Raw genomic sequence first — 20,241 nt, forward strand, 5'->3', positions numbered from 1 at the left:
GAGAAGGTTCACTAGGTTGATTCCGGAGATGAGGGGGTTGACTTATGAGGATAGGTTGAGTAGGTTGGGCCTATACTCATTGGAGTTCAGAAGAATGAGAGCTGATCTTATCGAAACATAAGATAATGAGGAAGCTCAACGAGGTGGATGCAGAGAGGATATTTCCACTCGTGGGGGAAATTAAAACTAGGGGACATAGTCTCAGAAAAAGGGGTTGCCCATTTAAAACTGAGATGAGGAGGAATTTCTTCTCTCAGATCTATGGAATTCTCTGCCCCAGAGAGCTGTGGAGGCTGGGTCATTGAATATATTTAAGGTGGACATAGACAGATTTTTGAGTGATAAGGGAGCAAAGGGTTATGGGGAGCAGGCAGGGAAGTGGAGCTGAGTCCATGATCAGATCAGCCATGATATTAAATGGCGGAACAGGCTCAAGGGGCCAGGTGGCTTACTTCTGCTCCTATTTCTTACGTTCTTATGTTCCTATGTTCCTATGTACTACATGGCCTGCAGCAGTTCAAGAAGATGGCTTACCACCACCTTCCCAAGGGCAATTAGGGATGGGCAATAAATGCTGGCCTTGCTAGCGACGCCCACATCCTGTGAACTAATACATTTTGACAGGCATTGCAGCTGTAGTATTGTGTATCCAGCATCATCACGCAATCAGTAATATTGAGTCAGTCGCACCTCATGTGTAGCTAGAAACACTGACCACAGCTTTTACTGTTTCATTGTTTCATCAAACAAAGTGGTTGATCTCAAATATTGGGTGGGAGATGATGGATGAAGGATATAAATTTATATTTGTTTAGTAAAAATAATGAATAATATTTGCATGATTTCCTCACTTTCCTGAATGGAATGTGGTTGCACCTTAAAGCTGAGCCTGTTTAACTCACCACAGAATAAGAATTGAACCTGGGGCCTTCTGCTATATGATATATATGCCTCAGTCCAGGGTGGTGCAGTTACCTTTTTGCTATTGGCGGAAGCAATCATGATTAATTAGTTGCTAAATTCCTGAGAAAGAAAGACAACAGCTGACAATTGACCACTCCCTGAGACTAGTTACAGCAGCAGGTGGTATTCCTGAGAAACCATCACTTCGCTCCTGTTTGTCCTCATAGGGGTGGAAGTCGACATGTGTGGGGATGTAAAAACAGCCACCAGTTCTATTGAATTCTGAATGGCGGGCGAGGCGTATAAACAGGTGGCCGATGCAATCCCATGTCCAATTTCACCATATTGACATGTGATTTGCTTTGCTATTACCATCCGAAAGAAGAAGGTCCGCCATTTTGTGGTAAAACTCTGCCTCTTCACTCACTTCTCACTCACCCTCGCTAACTTCGCTCTTGTCACTCTGGCCGCTCTCTCCCTCAGTTCACTCAGCCACTTACAACACCAACAACAACATGTATTTATATAGCGCCTTTAACTTAGTAAAATTTCACAAGGTGCTTCACAGGAGCGATTATCAAGTAAAATTTGACACCGAGCCACATAAGGAGCAATTAGGGCAGATGCTTGGTCAAAGAGGTAGGTTTTAAAGAGCGTCTTAAAGGAGGAAAGAGAGGTGGAGAGGTTTAGGGAGGGAATTCCAGAACTTAGAGCCTTGGTAGCAGAAGGCACAGCCACCAATGGTGGAGTGATTAAAATCAGGGATGCTCAAGAGGCAAGAATTAGAGGAGTGCATATATCTTGGAGCGTTGTGGGGTTAGACAAGGTTACAGAGATAGGAGGGGCGAGGCCATGGAGGGATTTGAAAACAAGGATGAGAATTTTAAAATTGAGGCATTGCTTAACCAGGAGCCAATGTAGGTCAGCGAGCACAGGGGTGATGGGTGAACGCGAGTTAGGACACAGGCTGCCAAGTTTTGGATGACCTCAAATTTACATAGGGTAGAACGTGGGAGGCCAGCCAGGAATGCATTGGTTACCTTTATTCTAATTACTCGCTCCCCAATCCTCTTTTCACTCACTTTGCTCTCTATCCTTCAGTCATCTCTTCACTTTCCTCACCCACTCTCCCTGTCCCTCTCTCCCCATCTCCTCACTTATGTAAGAAATCGTGAATTGGAAGAAATAACTTGCGACAAAAAAGTGTCTTCAGACTGGTGTTATAATTGAAGGATTCGTTCCATGGTACAATAGTGAAAGTTACTTGAACAGCGTGAGCATAAATAACTGATTTAAGGCAGCTACAAACATCTAAAGGCCAAGAACGGCATGTCTGACTCTAACCTTGGGGAGATGAGGAGAGATGGGCCTTCAGAAAGTATAAACAGGAAAGATATGTGAAGAGGAGGGTTTCACCTAAGAGTTGAGACAAAGAACTCGATGAGCCATTGGGCACCTTGGTTTGGGAAGAGCCCTTATAGGTTAAATGGTCCTGTCCATCTTTTTACCCCAGGCCCACCCCTAAAAAGACAATAAAAGAGCTATCTAAAGTGCTTTTCAGGGCAGACGGTACAGAGAAGAGCTGCCGCATGTCCAATCGGGACTAATATTAGCTACTTGTCATGGTCATATGTCTACTATGTCTATCCTGATTGTGTGTTGTGTTTGACTATATTTGAACTACTGATCCTTACAACTCCTAGGTAATCTGTGTGTGACCTGTGATCCAAATCTTACACTCATTCTTTTCCCCTCTCCTTCACTCCCTCACTCTCCCTGCCCTTCACTATCTCCACCCCCGCTCTCTTCAACCTGTTACTGGGTCATTGCACTGCAGGTTTTCCTCTGATCTCTTTGGCGTATTGAATCTTCCAGCTTTGAAAGGCCTCTCTTTCATTTCCCAGTCCTTTGATCACCACTTGAGTGGACTAGTAATATCGAGAATGTGAGTTCAAGTCCCACCACAGCCCATTTGAGAATTTGAAATCGGGAAATAAAAAGCTGGCATCTGTGAACGTGACCACGAAACTGTCGGATTGTCGTAAAAAAACCCGAACTGGTTCATCCACGTCCCTTATGGAAAGGGCTTTGTGACTCAAGTCCCACACCAATGTGCCTTCTGAAGTGGCTGAGCAAGCCACTCAATTGTATCAAAGTGTTAGGGCGACTAGGGATGGGCAATAAATGCCAGCCTTGCCAGCTGTTAATGGTGACTGTTGACTACATGCCCGTTACTCTTTGTCATGACTTCCCGTTTGATTACATTTTCAGAGATGACAATAGAATTTGCAGCATTGCGCACTCCTCAATCACAATTACGGGAGATTATATTACCGCAGATTTAAAAAGCCAAACACAGAAAAAGTGGCTGTACAGTTCTAGAATATTCCAACAAGCCTACACTGAATGTAGTATTAGGCACCCTTGTATTTGTGCTCAGTGTAGCACTCTCGTACAAAGACCTGATACTGGCAGCGAGGTCCTGTTCCATTGGTATTTGTAACCATAGCAACAGCAAACCAGATTGATTTAATTCACCATATCGGACAGAGTCTCCCTGAAATTCCAGGGCAACTATTTAACACCACAATTAAAGGAGAGGAATTTAACCAGACAACAAGGGATTTTGGTCTGATTTGGGATGAAGTGGTTATTTTTCACAATCTAGACTTACCTCTGGAGATGCAGCAACCCATAATGAGCAGCGAAGGGAGAAACACAGGCTATCTTCTGCTATCTTTAAAAAGATGTACCATATCTTTTTTTTATGATTATAGAGCCTTCCCGAGAGTAGTTGAAGACACTGCTTGCAGAGGCAGCTAGTATTGACGTCTGTGATTTCAATCTCAGAGCCCCTGGTCTGCACTTCTGAGCTCTGCTGAAACCAGAGAAAGACACAGACACAAACACACAGGGACAGGGCTGTCAGTCACGCTGCACCTAGGCGTTAACTCTTTCACCACCAGGCTCTTAGTTTCATCTAAAGAAAGAAAGAAAGATTTACATCTATTTAGCAGCTTTCACGACCACCGGACGTCCCAAAGAGCTTTACAGCCAATGAAGTACTTTTGGAGTGCAGTCACTGTTGTAATGTGGGAAACGTGCCAGCCAATTTGTGCACAAGCAAGCTCCCACAAACAGTAATGTGATAATGACCAGATAATCAGTTTTTCTTATGTTGATTGAGGGATAGATATTGGCCAGGATACCCAGGATGATTCCCCTGCACTTCTTCGAAATAGTGCTGTGGGATCTTTTGCATCCCCCTGCCCGAACGCAGCGGGGGGGGGGGGGGGGAGGAAGACGTTCCAGACGGCGGGAGGGAGGGAGACAGTGAGAAGGCTGCAGGAAGCCACAGTGCTGATGTGCTGATGGCAATGTGCTTTTATTAAAAAATGTTCAAAAATTAAACAGCTACAAAGAACTACAAAAATGGCCAAGTGCCAATGTTTTCCTTCACACTGCGCGTGCGTGAACGCTCCAACGCGCACGCGCAGGGTTGCCGGCAGGAAAAAAACTAATTTAAATAGTACCCGCCCCCTCCCACTTACAAAATCGGCGCGAGTGTAGGCTCCGCCCCCCTGGGCGCCGCGCCAAACAGACAAGGAGCTGCAGGGCTCTCCAGAATCGCACGTTTTGTTTCCGGCGCCGTTTTAGGCGCGAAAAACGGGCGCCCAGCTCGGAGGGGCGCCCGTTTTTTTATCGTGTGGAAACTTGGGCCCTACGTCCTGCTTGTATTGATTACCATGCTCACTGATCTATAATCCAACATGTTGTGGCACATACAGTTCATTTCAACAGGTGTCTTGGCATGGCCGGCAGGGTGATGATGGTTAGGGTGGCAGAATCTAAAAACTTGTCTTAATCTTATCGTTGAAGGAATCATTACTCTGCACAGGATGTTATTTGCCTCACAAAAATATTAAATTACTGGTTTCATGTTATCATTGTCACATCAACTACTCATTGTCACATCAAATTTATGGACGTTATGTCAACTCATTAATTCAATGGACATTTAATTAACTAGACACGAACATTAAAACCATCCAGGATGGGCGTTACGTTAGAAGGAGGAAGGAAGTCTGCCTTTTTCACTGTGACTCACCCTCTGTCTCAGGCACAATTAGCTGTTACCTTTTCTAACCGTCAACAAAACACAGGTGAGACAATCGCTGGAAATTCAATCTGGAGTTGGATAGGAAGTGGGAAGGGAAGGGGTTTCCCGCAGGCCCAGCCGAATTTAACAGCAGACCCCGCCAAACATTTGAAAGCTCTGTTTTTCACTGGCAGCCAGACAGATGGAGAGGCTAGCGGGCTGGCGGACAGGCCTGTGGTACTAGGCCACAGAGTGGAGCGGGGGAGGGATTGGGCAAGGGGGGGGGGGTGGGGCGGGATAAGGAGGAGGATAAGGGGCGGGGGAGCATTGGGGGCGTGTGGTTGGGAGCCAGAGTGGTCAGAGGCTGGAGGGTGTATCAGGCCAGGAGGAGGATCAAGAGGGGGGAGGGCTGGAAAGATGGAGCGGGGGCGGGGGCGTTCAGTGGCTGGGGGGGGGGGGGGGGTGGTGGGGTGGGGGAGGGAGGTCGGGGCTCAGTAGCCGGGGGCCAACAATCGAAGGGGGCCCGGAGGGAGTTCAAAGGTATTGGGAGGAGATCAGATGGCTCAGGGTTGGAAGGGTCGGGAGGGTGGAGGGGTGGGGGTAGTCTGATCGTTGGGGGGTTAGGGGGGGGGGGGGGTGGTGAGGCAGGGACACTGGATCCAGCGGGTAAGTTGAAAGGTACTGACCTCCTGGATCAAGCTATCCTCGCCTCCCTTTAGCTGGTGGGATCCCTGAGGCCTGAGTACCCGGGCAGCCAGAGTTAAATTTGAAATGGTGGATTATCATGAGGCACACCAGCCTCATTATAATATTCAAATGAGCGACCTGGGTTCCCAATCCCACCCTCCCCGCTGCCCCGCCCCACCTCCGTTAAAACTGCCAGTTGGCGGGTTGGGGGCGGGATTCCAGTTTTTAACTCTTGAACCTCCCACCTGACCCCAACCCACCAGGATTGGGGCTTAAAATTTCCTCCAATTAGATGGATTCAAAATTCAACTTTGTTTTGAAAATTGGACTAACAATAAATGTAGAAAATCTCCCTCTATCCCTCCGCCTCAGCCCCTCTCTCCGACCCTAGTCTCTCTTTTTCTCTCCCATAGTTTAATAAACTATATAAAGTTTGTATAACATGAAAGATAGCCACAGCGAGTGTACAATTAGAACAGTCAATTATTCTATTCTGCACGCAGCCTCTGTTTTCAAAAAACCTCAATATAAATTTTACCTCAATAATTGGTTTTGAAATCTGCTTCTCACAATGATTTGAAAAGCTACTGAGCGAGAAGCTGAAGAGAAATCTTCCGTCAATGCCTGGGGATCGATCATCTTCCCCAAGTGGCCCGCTTGCTCTATTGGGAGCAGATGATGTTCGAAGACGTTCCTCTCTGCTGTCAGAGCAGCATAAGGTGGCTCTCGAAACTCGACTGCTGATTTGGAGCAGGTACTGATGATGTGCCCACCCGGACTATGAAAATAACCCAGACCCTGAGATTTAGGAAAGAAAGAAATTCATAGAATCCTAGAAACTTACAGCACGGCAGGAGGCCATTCGGCCCATCGTGTCTGCGCCGGCCGACAAAGAGCTATCCAGCCTAATCCCACTTTCCAGCTCTTGGTCTGTAGCCTTGTAGGTTACGGCACTTCAAATGCACATCCAAGTACTTTTTAAATGCTATGAGGGTTTCTGCCTCTACCACCCTTTCAGGCAGTGAGTTACAGACCCCCACCACCCTCTGGATGAAAACATTTCCCCTCAAATCCCCTCGAAATCTCCTACCAGTTACTTTAAATCTGTGCCCTCTGGTTATTGACCCCTCTGCTAAGGGAAAAGGTCGTTCCTATCCACTCTGTCTAGGCCCCTCATAATTTTTTTACACCTCAATTAGGTCTCCCCTCAGCCTCCTCTACTCCTCCCCCAGTTTTTCTTTCCTCATAGCTAAAATTCCCCAGTCCAGGCAACATCCTCGTAAATCTCCTTTATACCCTCTCTAGTGCAATCACATCTTTCCTGTAATGTGGTGACCAGAACTGCACGCAGTACTCAAGCTGTGGCCTAGCTAGTGTGTTATACAGTTCAAGCATAACCTCCCTGCTCTTGTACTCTATGCCTCGGTTAATAAAGTCTTCTTACCCAACTTACCTACCTGTCCTGCTACCTTCAGGGATCTGTGGATGTGCACTCCAAGGTCCCTCTGTTCCTCTACACTTCTCAGTGTCCTACCATTTATTGTGTATAAATTGCATTTTTATAGAGCCTTTTAAAACCTCAGGACGTAGCAAAGCGCTTTACAGAATGTCAATGTTGTAACTGTAGGGATATGTGACACCAAGGTCCCACAAACAACAATGAGATATGTTATGTATGTAACTATGCAATACTTGCCACCAAAGGGCACGACTGTTGGAGGCCAAATGGTCACCTGCACACACATACAGGGCCAGTATAAAAGGTTGGCTGCCATGTGTTTAGGCACTCTGGAGTTGTAATAAAGACTGAGGTCACACTAAGTTTAGCTCACAGTACTCAGCCTTGTGGAGTTCTTGTATACCTAACAATTGGCGACGAGAAACAGAATGCGAACCTTCACGCAACCATGGCTGCCGTTGGAATATTAGAGAGATTCGTAGAGGGTGATGATTGGGAAGCCTTCGTCGAGCATCTCGACCAGTACTTTGTGGCCAATGCGCAGGGCGGTTCTCCTCACTGTCTGTGGGCCTAAAATATACGGCCGCATCAAGAATCTGCTCGCACCGACAAAACCAACGGAGAAGGAATAGTTGTGCACGCTGGTTCGGGACCACCTCAAGCCGAAGGAGAGTGTCCTCGTGGCCAGGTATCATTTTTACACGCACCATCGCTCCGGGGGCCAGGACGTGGCGGATTATGTCGTCGACCTGAGACATCTCGCGGGACCTTGCGATTTTGGAGCTGCGTTGGGGCAAATGTTGCGGGACTTTTTTGTGCTGAGCATCAGCCACGAGGTCATTCTTCGAAAGCTGCTGGCTGCCGAAACCCTAGACCTGAGCCGGGCCATTGTGATCGTCCAGGCATGCAAGGCCACGGACGATAACATCAAACAGATATCTTCTCAACATCGAAGCTCACCGGCAAGTACTGTGCATAAACTGATGTCGCTAGCAGGCTGAACTGCATGTGGCAGGGCCTATACGTCTGTGGCTGCAAGACCTGTGATGACTCAGAGTCCGCCATCGGGAGTGAATGTGAATCCGTTAGCGAGGGTAATCATTGGGCCCATCAATGTCGATTCAAGCACTATGTGTGTAAAGGCTGCGTAACGATGGGGCACCTCCAGCGAATGTGCAAACGTGCTGCGACACACCACGTGGCAGAGAATGATCGATCTGGTGCGGATCATGCGGCACATGATTTCCCTTTCATAAATCCATGCTGACTTGGACCGATCCTGTCACTGCTTTCCAAATGCGCTGTTATTTCATCTTTAATAATTGATTCCAACATTTTCCCCCACCACTGTTTTCTCTCTCCCTCCTTTTTAAAAAAGTGGGGTTACATTAGCTACCCTCCAGTCCATAGGAACTGATCCAATGTCAATAGAATGTTGGAAAATGATCACCAATGCATCCACTATTTCTAGGGCCACTTCCTTAAGTAGTCCGGGATGCAGAGCCTATCAGGCCCTGGGGATTTATCGGCCTTCAATCCCATGAATTTAGGAGTTGCGTCCTAAATGGGAACTGTTCGGCAGTTCCCAGAGAAATGCAAGATGAAATTATGCTGTTTCACCGACGCAAAGATGAAATGTCCATCCAGTCGGATTGTCTCTTCTGGGGTAATTGTGTGCTTTTGCCAAAAAAAGGCAGGGAAATGTTTATACGCGACCTACACAGTACCCACCCAGGCATTGTCATGATGAAGGCTATCGCCAGGTCACATGTTTTGTGGCCCGGCATTGATTCGGTTTTGGAGTCATGCGTGCATCAGTGCAACACTTGCTCGCAATTGAGCAATGCACCAAGGGAGGCTCCACTGAGTCTGTGGTCATGGTCCTCCAAACCGTGGTCCAGGATCCACGTAGATTTTGCCGGCCCCTTTCTAGGAAAGATGTTTTTAGTAGTAGTGGACACTTAATCCAAATGGATTGAATGCATAATCATGTCATCCAGCACGTCCACAGCCACCATTGAAAGCCTCTGGGCCATGTTTGCCACCCATGGCTTGCCTGACGTCCTTGTCAGCGACAATGGACCAGCTCAGAATTCAACGAGTTTATTACTCGCAATGGCATCAAGAATGTCAGGTCTGCTCCGTTTAAGCCCGCATCTAACAGTCAAGTGAAGCGGGCAGTCCAAACAATCAAGCAGAGCATGAAACACGTGACGGACGGCTCCCTGCAGACCCGCTTGTCTCACATTCTGCTCAGTTACCGGACGGGACCCCACTCGCTTACTGGGGTTCCCCCGGCAGAATTGTTAATGAAGAGAGCCCTCAAAACCAGGTTTTCCCTAGTCCACCCGGATCTAAATGATCATGTGGAAACCCGGCAACACCGGCAGAACATGTACCACGATCGCGCGGCTGTTTCACGTGACATTGATGTTAACGACCCTGCGGTTGTCCTGAATTACGGTCATGGTCCCAAGTGGGTTGTTGGCACTGTTTTGGCCAAGGAAGGGAATAGGGTGTTTATAATCAAACTGTTAAATGGCCAAACGTGCAGAAAGCATTTAGATCAGACCAAATTGCGATTTACTGACAACCAGGAACGACTTGAAGAGGACATCACCATCGACGATCCATCAACACACACCCAACCAGCAATCGACCTCACTGTCACTCACGAGGATGAACCCACCGTTCCTGACAGTCCGGTCAGACCAGCCGCGGTGCAGTGCAGCAATGGTCCGGCCAACTCACACACGCCAGGGTTTGAACTTAGACAATCAACCGGGGAACGAAGGGCTCCGGATCGCCTCAACTTGTAAATAACTTGTACCGAAGACTTTGCGGGGGAGTGATGTTATGTATGTAACTATGTAATACTTGCTACCAGAGGGCATGACTGTTGGAGTCCTAATGATCACCTGCACACACATGCAGGGCCAGTATAAAAGGTTGGATGCCATGTTGTTTAGGCACTCTGGTGTTGTAATAAAGAAGAGTAAGGTCATACTAAGTTTAGCTCACAGTACTCAGCCTCGTGGAGTTCTAGTATACCTAACAAGATAAATAACCAGATGATCTGTAATTATTATTTAGTAATGTTATTTGAAGGACCAGTATTTGCCAGGACACCAGGTGAACTCCCCTGCCCTTCTTGGAAAAGTGCCGTGGGATCTTTTACAGACAGTGCCTCAGTTTAACATCTCATCTGAAAAAAAATGCCACCTCCGACAGTGCAGCAGTCCATCAGAGCTGGAGTGAATTTGTCCATCTAGATTATGTGCTCAGGTTTCTGGAGTAAGGCTTAATGTCATGACTTTCTGACTGAGAGTTAAGAGTCTATTGGATGATACGTTAAACCGAGGCCCCGTCTACTCTCTCAGGTGGACATAATAGATCCCATGGCACTATTTCAAAGAAGAGCAGGGGAGTTATCCCCAGTGTCCTGGCTAATATTTATCCCTCAATCAACATCACTACAACAGATTATCTAGTCATTATCACATTGCTGTTTGTGGGAACTTGCTGTGCACAAATTGGCTGCCGTATTTCCTACATTACAACAGTGACTGCACTTTGAAAAGTACTTCATTGGCTGTAAAGCGCTTTGGGTGAAAAGATTTCCCCTCAAATCCCCTCTAAATCTCCTACCAATTACTTTAAATCTATGTCCCCTGATTATTGACCCCTCTGCTAAGGGAACTGCGCTATATAAATGCACTTTTTTCCTACCACTGAGCCAAAGACTGGGTCTGGGGCTGAGTGCTTGGGTAAATTCTACTCCATCGTGTGGCCCTACAGGACTTTCAGAGCCATGTGCACATAAATGGGGTTTCCGCTACAGTTATGGTGAAACTATGGCATTGGAGCAGGGGAAGCTGAGGAATTACCCGTCCGTAATCTCTTGTCAGGGATCACTGGAACCTGCAAAGGCTCCTGTAGACCCAAGGCTGAGATTATATACAATCGTGCCACCTAGTGCATCACCAAGAATATTACCTGCCGTCTGTGACCATTGCACCATTATACAACAGCGCCATCCTAAGGAGCAGCAAGGCATTACACTGATTTATCTTTACTGAAAGTTGCACACATCTGCCACGCTCCATAAACTTGAGTTCTTCCAAAGCTCTTCTGCCTGTATCCTAACTCGCACCAAGTCCCGATCGCCCATCACCTCTGTGCTCGCTGTCCTACATTGGCTCCCTCTATTGCCTTCAGCAGACTAGGCCCTAAGCTCTGGAATTCCCTCCCATCTTTTTCTCCTCCTTTAGGATGCTGCTTAAAACCGAATAGCTCATGTGTCAGGTTTTGTTTGATTACGCTCCTGTGAAGCACCTCGGGACATTTTACTAGGTTAAAAGCGCTATATAAATTCACATTGTTGTTGTTGAGTTTGTGAGCTTGAAGAATCTGGAATCTTTGCAGAGAAAAGTGCAAGAAAAAGGTTTCAAAAAGTTCAAAGAGAGAGTCTGTACAAAGTTCTGCATTTTCTTCTGACTGCCTTTCACAGGGTCTGTTCACTGGAAGGTTTTTGGATCCCCCCCCACCCCACTCATAGTTAAGGCACCTCAGTAGTAGCTATGTGTCACTCTATGGACATACCAGTCTATACTACTATCAGAAAGGAGACAAAGGAGAGAGATTAAAAAGCAGGACCTCAAAGGTAGTAATCTCCAGATTATTCCCGGTGCCATGAGCTAGTGAGTACTGAAATAGGAGGATAGAGCAGATGAATGCGTGGCTGGAGAGATGGTGCAGGAGGGAGGGCTTTAGATTCCTGAGGCATTGGGACCACTTCTGGGGGAGGTGGGACCTGCACAAGCCAGACAGGTTGCACCTCAACAGAGCCGGGACCAATATCCTCACGGGGGGGCTTGCTAGAGCTGTAGGGGAGGGTTTAAACTATCTTGGCAAGGGGATGGGAACCTGAGAATAGATTCAGTAGGGAAGAGAGTAAAGTTGGAATTGGAAAGCAAAAATGTAGAAAATGAATTTGAAGGACAGAGGAAACAAGGGCTAGAAAGTAGTCAACAAGGAGGTCTGGCTGTACTAAATGGTATATACTTCAATGCAAGGAGTATCAAAAATAAGGCAGATGAGCTGAGAGCACAGGTAGACATTTGGGAGTATGATGTTATAACCATTACAGAGACATGGCTAAAAGAGAGGCAGGTATGGCAGCTCAACATTCCTGATTACAGAATCTTCAGATGGGATAGAGAGGGGGGCAAAAAGGGAGGGGAGTCACGGTATTGATTAAAGAAACTATTAAGATGTGAGAAGGGATGATATGTAGAGGGATCATCAAACAAGGCCATATGGGTCGAACTGAAAAACAAAAAAGGAGCGATCACACTGCTGACCATGTACAATAGACCCCCCAAACAGTGAGAGGGAGATAGAAGAGCAAATATTTAGGCAAATTTCTGAGCAATGCAAAAACTATAGGGCAGTAATAGTAGGGGATTTCAGCTATCCTAATATGAACTGGGACAAAATTAGTGTGAAAGTTATATAGGGTGTGGAATTCCTAAAATGCATTCAAGATAACTTTTTTAGCCAGTATGTAGCAAGCCCAACACGGGAGGGAGTGGTTCTGGATTTAGTTTTAGGGAATGAAGCTGGGCAGGTGGAAGGGGTATCAGTAGAAGAGCTGGAGAAATACTACCAACGATGTCTCTGCAAGATCCTGCAAATCCCCTGGGAGGACAGACGCACCAACGTTAGTGTTTTCGATCAGACCAACAGCCCCAGCATCGAAGCACTGACCACACTCGACCAGCTCCATTGGGCAGGCCACATTGTTCGCATGCCCGACACAAGACTCCCAAAGCAAGCGCTCTACTTGGAACTCTTACATGGCAAGCGAGCCCCAGGTAGGCAGAGGAAATGTTTCAAGGACACCCTCAAAGTCTCCTTGATAAAGTGCAACATCCCCACCGACACCTGGGAGTGCCTCGCCAAAGACTGCCCTAAGTGGAGGAAGAGCATCTGGGAGGGGCTGAGCACCTCGAGTCTCGTCGCCGAGAGCATGCAGAAAACAAGCGCAGGCAGCGGAAGGAGCATGCGGCAAACCAGACTCCCCACCCACCCTTTCCTTCAATGACTGAATGTCCCACCTGTGACAGAGACTGTAATTCCTGTATTGGACTGTTCAGTCACCTGAGAACTCACTTTTAGAGTGGAAGCAAGTCTTCCTCGACTTCGAGGATCTGCCTATGATGATGATGTATCAGCTTTGCCAATGCGTTGAGTTGCCAATGCCTTGTGCTGCAGGGTACTCAAGTGCCAGGCGTTGTCCATCTCCAACAAGAGTCTAACCACTACCCCTTGGCATTCAATGGCATTACCATCACAGAATATCTCACCGTTAACATCCTGGGGATCGCCATTGACCAGAAAATGAACTGTACCAACCTCATAAATGCAGTCACCACTAGAGCAGGTCAGAGGCTGGGTATTTTGCAGCAAGTGTCTCACCTCCTGACTCCCCAAAGCATCTCCATCATCTACAAGGCACAAGTCTGGAGTGTGACGGAATACGCACCACTTTCCTGGATTGATGCAGCTGCAACAATGAAGAAACTCGACACCATCCAGGACAAAGCAGCCCATCCACCATGTTAAACATTCACTCCCTCCACCACCGGCGCACCATTGCTACAGTGTGTACCATCTACAAGGTGCACTGCAGCAACTCGCCAAGGCTCCTTCAACAGCACCTCCCAAACCCGCGACCACTACCACCGAGAAGATCAAGCGCAGCAAGTCGATGGGAACACCATCACCTCCACATTCCCCTCCAAGTCACTCACCATCCTGACTTGGACATTGTTCCTTCATCATCGCTACGTCAAAATCTTGGACCTCCTTACCTAACAGCACTGTGGGAGTACCTTCACCACACGAACTGCAGCGGTTCAAGAAGGCAGCTCACCATCACCTTTTTCTGGACAACTAGGAATGCCATGACTACATGCCATGAATTAATTTTTAAAGCTGATGTGCGTGTCCCTCATTGGGTGCATGTGTGAGAAGTAACATTCTGTGACTTTTTTTTTAAAGCTATACATGCACAAACTGATTTAGTGTCAGCCGTGGCTCTGTGGGCAGCACTCTCGCCTGAGTCAGAAGGTTGTGTGTTCAAGTCCCATTCTAGGGACTTGAGCACAAAAAAAATCTAGGCTGACACTCCAGTGCAGCGCTGAGGGAGTGCTGCACTGTCGGAGGTGCCGTCTTTCGGATGAGAAGTTAAACCGAGGCCCCGTCTGCTTTCTCAAGTGGATGTAAAAGATCCCATGGCACTATTTCGAAGAAGAGCAGGGGAGTTATCCCCAGTGTCCTGGCCAATATTTATCTCCACGACGACATGCAAGCCGTGATCCTGACCAATGGATCCCATCCACGTCGGACCGGGGTCAAGCAAGGCTGCGTCATCGCGCCAACCCTCTTCTCGATCTTCCTTGCTCATCATCATCATCATAGGCAGTCCCTCGAAGCGAGGGTGACTTGCTTCCACGCCAAAAAGGGATGAGTTCACAGGTGTTTCAATGAAGGACTTAATATTCCTGATCCAGAACTACATCTTGAAGGGTGGAAGATGCCTGTGCTTGGATTGTTTTAACGTGTGATGGCCATTTCACACCAGCCACCACACGGGCTTGACAGAGCTTGGTCTTTGTCCAGTGTCAAGGATTACCCAAGACTAACCGGAGACCAGCTCTGCTGCACAGACTGAGTGTACACACATATCGCAGTGTGGGCTGGCCCAGGCTGTCCCTGGGCCCTCGCCTCTCCTGGGCCCCAGATTCACACCTCTCCTGGGCCCCAGATTCACACCTCTCCTGGGCCTCGGTCACTTCCCTCGACGGACTCTTGCCGCTCCTTCGCCCCTCCTGCTGTGCCTGCCCGCTCTGCAATCAGCGACCTGGCTTTGCAGCCGTCGCCCTCCTGCAGCAGCACGCGCTGCTCCCTGCAGTGATATACCACCACACGCTGTTCCCTCCAATGGCCCTGGCCTTCTGATGGTCTTGCAGGCCGGGACCGTGCCGATTTCCGGGCCGGGCCGCCGCATGCTGCTCCCTCCAATGGCCCCGGCCTGCTAATGGTCTTGTTGCAATGCTCCATCTCACACTCAACAAGTGGAGTGGAACTAAACTACAGAACCAGTGGGAACCTGTTCAACTTTCGTCATCTCCAGGCCAGATCCAAGACCGTCCCAACCTCTGTTGTCAAGCTACAGTACACGGACAACGCTTGTGTCTACGTACATTCAGGGACTGAACTCCAAGTCAGGGTGGATAAAGGGGAACCAGTGGATGTGGTGTATTTGGATTTCTGGAAGGCATCTGACAAGGTGCCACATAAAAGGTTACTGCACAAGATAAAGTTTAACGGCGTTGGGGGTAATATATTAGCACGGAAGTGGATTGGCTAACTAACAGAAAACAGAGAGTCGGGATAAATGGTTCATTCTCGGGTTGGCAATCAGTAACTAGTGGGGTGCCGCAGGGATCAGTGCTGGGACCCCAACTATTTACAATCTATAGTAACGACTTGGAAGAAAGGACCAAGTATAACGTAGCCAAGTTTGCTGACAATACAAAGATGGGAGGAAAAGCAATGTGTGAGGAGGACACAACAAATCTGCAAAAGGACATAGACAGGCTAAGTGAGTGGGCAAAAATTTGGCAGATGGAGTATAATGTTGGAAAATGTGAGGTCATGCACTTTGGCAGCAAAAAATCAAAGAGCAAGTTATTATTTTAAATGGAGAAAAATTGCAAAGTGCTGCAGTACAGCGGGACCTGTGGCTACTTGTGCATGAAACACAAAAGTATGCAGGTACAGCAAGTGATCAGGAAGGCCAATGGAATCTTGGCCTTTATTGCAAAGGGGATGGAGTATAAAAGCAGAGAAGTCTTGCTACAGTTATACAGGGTATTGATGAGGCCACACCTGGAATACTGTGTACAGTTTTGGTTTCCATATTTACGAAAGGATATACTTGCTTTGGAGGCAGATCAGAGAAGGTTCACAAGGTTGATTCCGGAGATGAGGGGGTTGACTTATGAGGAAAGGTCGAGGAGGTTGGGCCTCTATTCATTGGAGTTCAGAAGAATGAGAGGTGATCTTATCGAAATGTATAAGATTATGAGGGGGTTTGACAAGGTGGATGCAGAGAGGATGTTTCAACTGATAGGGGAGACTAGAACTAGAGGGCATGATCTTAGAATAAGGGGCCGCCCATTTAAAACTGAGATGAGGAGAAATATCTTCTCTCAGAAGGTTGTACATCTGTGGAATTCGATGCCTCAGAGAGCTGTGGGAGCTGGGACATTGAATAAATTTAAGACAGAGATAGACAGTTTCTTAACCGTTAAGGTCTTAAGGGGTTATGGGGAGCGGGCGGGGAAGTGGACCTGAGTCCATGATCGGATCAGCCATGATCGTATTAAATGGCGGAGCAGGCTCGAGAGGCTGTTTGGCCTTCTCCTGCTCCTATTTCTTATGCTCTTATGTTCTTATGTTCTCATAGTCAACATCTTCACTGACGCATACGAAAGCATGGGCCTTACATTAAACATCCGTAAGACAAAGGTCCTCCACCAACTTACCCCGCCACACAGCACTGCCCCCAAGTCAACAACATCGACGGCCCCGCCCTGGACAGTGTGGACCACTTTCCATACCTCGGGAGCCTATTATCAGCAAGGGCAGACATCGACGACAAGGTTCAACACCGCCTCCAGTGCGCCAGCTCAGCCTTCGGCCGCCTGAGGAAGAGAGTGCTCGAAGATCAGACCCTCAAATCTGCCACCAAGTTCATGGTCTACAGGGCTGTAGTGATACCCGCCCTCCTGTATGGCTCAGAAATGTGGACCATATACAGTAGACACCTCAAATCGCTGGAGAAATACCATCAACGATGTCTCCGCAAGATCCTACAAATCCTCTGGGAGGACAGACGCATCAATGTTAGCGTCCTCGATCAGGCCAACATCCTCAGCATCGGAGCACTGACCACACTCGACCAGCTCCATTGGGTGGGCCACATCGTACGCATGCCGGACACAAGACTCCCAAAGCAAGCGCTCTACTCGGAGCCTCGACACGACAAGCCCAAGGTGGGCAGAGGAAAGCCTCCTTGATAAAATGCAACATCCCCACCAACACCTGGGAGTCCCTGGCCAAAGACCGCCCTAAATGGAGGAAGTACATCCGGGAGGGTGCTGAGCACCTCGAGTCTCATCGCTGAGAGCGTGCAGAAACCAAGCGCAGGCAGTGGAAGGAGCGTGCGGCAAACCTGTCCCACCCTCCCTTTCCCTCGATGATTGTCAAAGGTGGGACAGACAGAGACTGTAATTCCCGTATTGAACTGTACAGTCATCTGAGAACTCATTTTTAGAGTGGAAGCAAGTCTTCCTCGATTTTGAGGGACTGCCTGTGAGATTATCCCCCAATCAACATAACAAAAAAACCCAGATTATTTGGTCAGTATCACATTGCTGTTTGTCGGAGCTTGCTTGTGAGCTGATTGGCTGCCGCGTTTCCTGCATTACAACAGTGACTACACTCCAAAAGTATTTAATTGGCTGTAAAGCGCTTTGAGACGTCCGGTGGTCGTGAAAGGCGCTATATTAATCCAAGCCTTTCTTTCTTTTAAAGCGCAGTGGACCACAAAATAATTAGAGTTGCATGCGGGTATGAGTTAATCTTGGCAGTGAATGCTTCGAAAGGATCAGAAGCTTTCTGAGTTGTGCTGTGAGTGACAGGTCTATTGTGGGAGTGACTGCACCACGCCCACTGTGGTTCTCTGGCACCTATGATACTGTCTGTGCTGAAAAGTGCACGGAATAGAATTAATTGCCAAAGTGAACTGTGCCAGCGTCAATCCTCCCCAGGGAAAACATCTTCAGAAATGGTGTCGCCTGCTACTTTGTAACTATTTTTATAATTTAATCATAGTGCGTGATTGTTTAAGTCACTCTCTACCTGCAACAATCCGGTAACCATCTACATGTTATGGGGGCCAAGAGCTGTGAATGTGACAATAATCATTATGTTGGTATCAGTTACTACGCCCTCACTCCAGGCACTGATCATTGATTCATTTCCATTGACATTTCTCTTGAGCGTCACTGATTATAATCACTTCACCATTGATGGCCGTGTCTTCAGCTGCCAAGGCCTTATCTGGAATTCCCTCCCTAAACCTCTCCACCTCTCTATCCTCCTTTAAGATACTCCTTAAAACCTACTTCATCTGCCCTTATCTCCTTATCTGGCTTGGTGTCAAATTTTATTTTGTAACACTCCTGTGAAGCGCCTTGGGATGTTTTACTACATCAAAGGCGTTATATCAACGTAAGTTGCTGGTGTTGACATGTATCAACCTGTGCTGTGTGGGTGTGTGAGATTGTGTCACCTAGTGCTGTGCTGGTGTGTGAGATTGTGTCACCTAGTACCCTACGAGTGTGACAACTACAAGAGAAATGCAGGGAACAGCACCAACCCTTGTACATGGCCTTCTTTGACCTTGCAAAGGCCTTTGACACTGTTATCCGCGAGTGACATGGAGCGTCCCCCTCCGTTTCGGCTGCCCCCAAAAGTTTGTCGCCATCCTCCGCCTGCTCCACGATGGCATGCAAGCCGTGATCCTGACCAAGGGATCCAATCCACGTCCGGACCGGGGTCAAGCAGGGCTGTGTCACGCCAACCCTCTTCTCGATCTTCCTCGCTGCCATGCTCCACCTTACACTCAACAAGCTTTCCACTGGAGTGGAGCTAAACTATAGAACCAGTGGGAACCTGTTCAACCTTCGTCGCCTCCAGGCCAGATCCAAGACCGTCCAATCCTCTGCCGTTGAACTACAGTAGGCAGACGACGCTTGCGTCTGCGCACATTCAGAGGCTGAACTCCAAGTCATCATCAAAATCTTCACCAAGGCATGCGAAAGCATGGGCCTTACACTAAACGTCCGTGAGACAAAGGTCCTCCACCAATCTGACCCCGCCACACAGCACTGCCCCACAGTCATCAAGATCCACGGAGCAGCCCTGGATAACGTGGACTACTTTCTGTTACATCTTGAATAAAGAGTCAGACTAGATACTGCAAGCTCAAAGTAAGGTGTGACCATAGTCCTTTATTACAGATCTCAGAGTGCCTCTCCAGCCTGTGAGGCCTCCTTATATACAGGTGCTCCCAAGGCATTGTGGGATCCCTTGGGACTCCAGGGGATAAGCCCTCTGGTGGTTAGACATGGTATTTACAGATTTACATGCATAACAACACTTCCCCCCCCCCCCCAAAAGTCATTAGTGTAACTATTTACAATGTGAGTCGATCTGGGGTCTTCCTTTCCCTGGTTGACCCCATTGCGGGTCATGAACTCCTTGAATTCGGCACTGGTAAAGCACGGCCCATTGTCACTTACAAGGACATCAGGCAGGCTGTGCGTGGCAAACATGGCCCATAGGCTTTCAATGGTCGCAGCGGACATGCTTGCCAATGTTATCACACATTCAATCCATTTGGAGTACCACTAAAAACATTTTTCCCAAGAATGGGACTGCATAGTCGACATGGACCCCAGACCACGGTTTGGAGGGCCAGGACCATAAACTTAGTGGTGCCTCCCTGGGTGCATTGCTTAACTGGGAACAGGTATTACATTTGTGCATGCAGGATTCTAAGTCTGCATCGATATCGGGCCATCGATATCAGACATTGACGACAAGGTTCAACACCGCCTCCAGTGTGCCAGCGCAGCCTTCGGCCGCCTGAGGAAGAGAGTGTTCAAAGATCAGGCCCTCAAATCTGGCACCAAGCTTATGGTCTACAGGGCTGTAGTGATACCCACCCTCCTGTATGGCTCAGCGACGTGGACCATATACAGTAGACACCTCAAATCACTGGAGAAATACCACCAACAATGCCTCCACAAGATCCTGCAAATCCCCTGGGAGGACAGATGCACCAATATCAGTGTTCCCGATCAGGGAACAACCCCAGCATCGAAGCATTGACCACACTCGACCAGCTTCGTTGGGCGGGCCACATTGTCCGCATGCCGGACACAAGACTCCC

At 48.1% G+C, this 20,241-nt stretch overlaps 1 protein-coding gene across 4 annotated transcripts in view; it reads right to left on the minus strand.

Annotated features, from left to right (window-relative positions):
* The window catches only part of fam131c (family with sequence similarity 131 member C), a 57,641-nt gene that overhangs the window by 18,928 nt on the left and 18,472 nt on the right, over positions 1–20,241 (minus strand). For 3 of the 4 annotated variants that reach the window (XM_070860941.1, XM_070860940.1, XM_070860942.1), the window contains exon 2: positions 3,578–3,883. In XM_070860941.1, coding sequence (XP_070717042.1) covers positions 3,578–3,599 — 22 coding nt within the window. In that variant the 5' untranslated portion in view covers positions 3,600–3,883. The remainder of the gene's footprint in view (positions 1–3,577; positions 3,884–20,241) is intronic. The other variant, XM_070860943.1, reaches the window with a different exon arrangement.

This window comes from Pristiophorus japonicus, chromosome 18 (assembly GCF_044704955.1).
Source record: "Pristiophorus japonicus isolate sPriJap1 chromosome 18, sPriJap1.hap1, whole genome shotgun sequence".
Classification (NCBI taxonomy): domain Eukaryota; kingdom Metazoa; phylum Chordata; class Chondrichthyes; family Pristiophoridae; genus Pristiophorus; species Pristiophorus japonicus.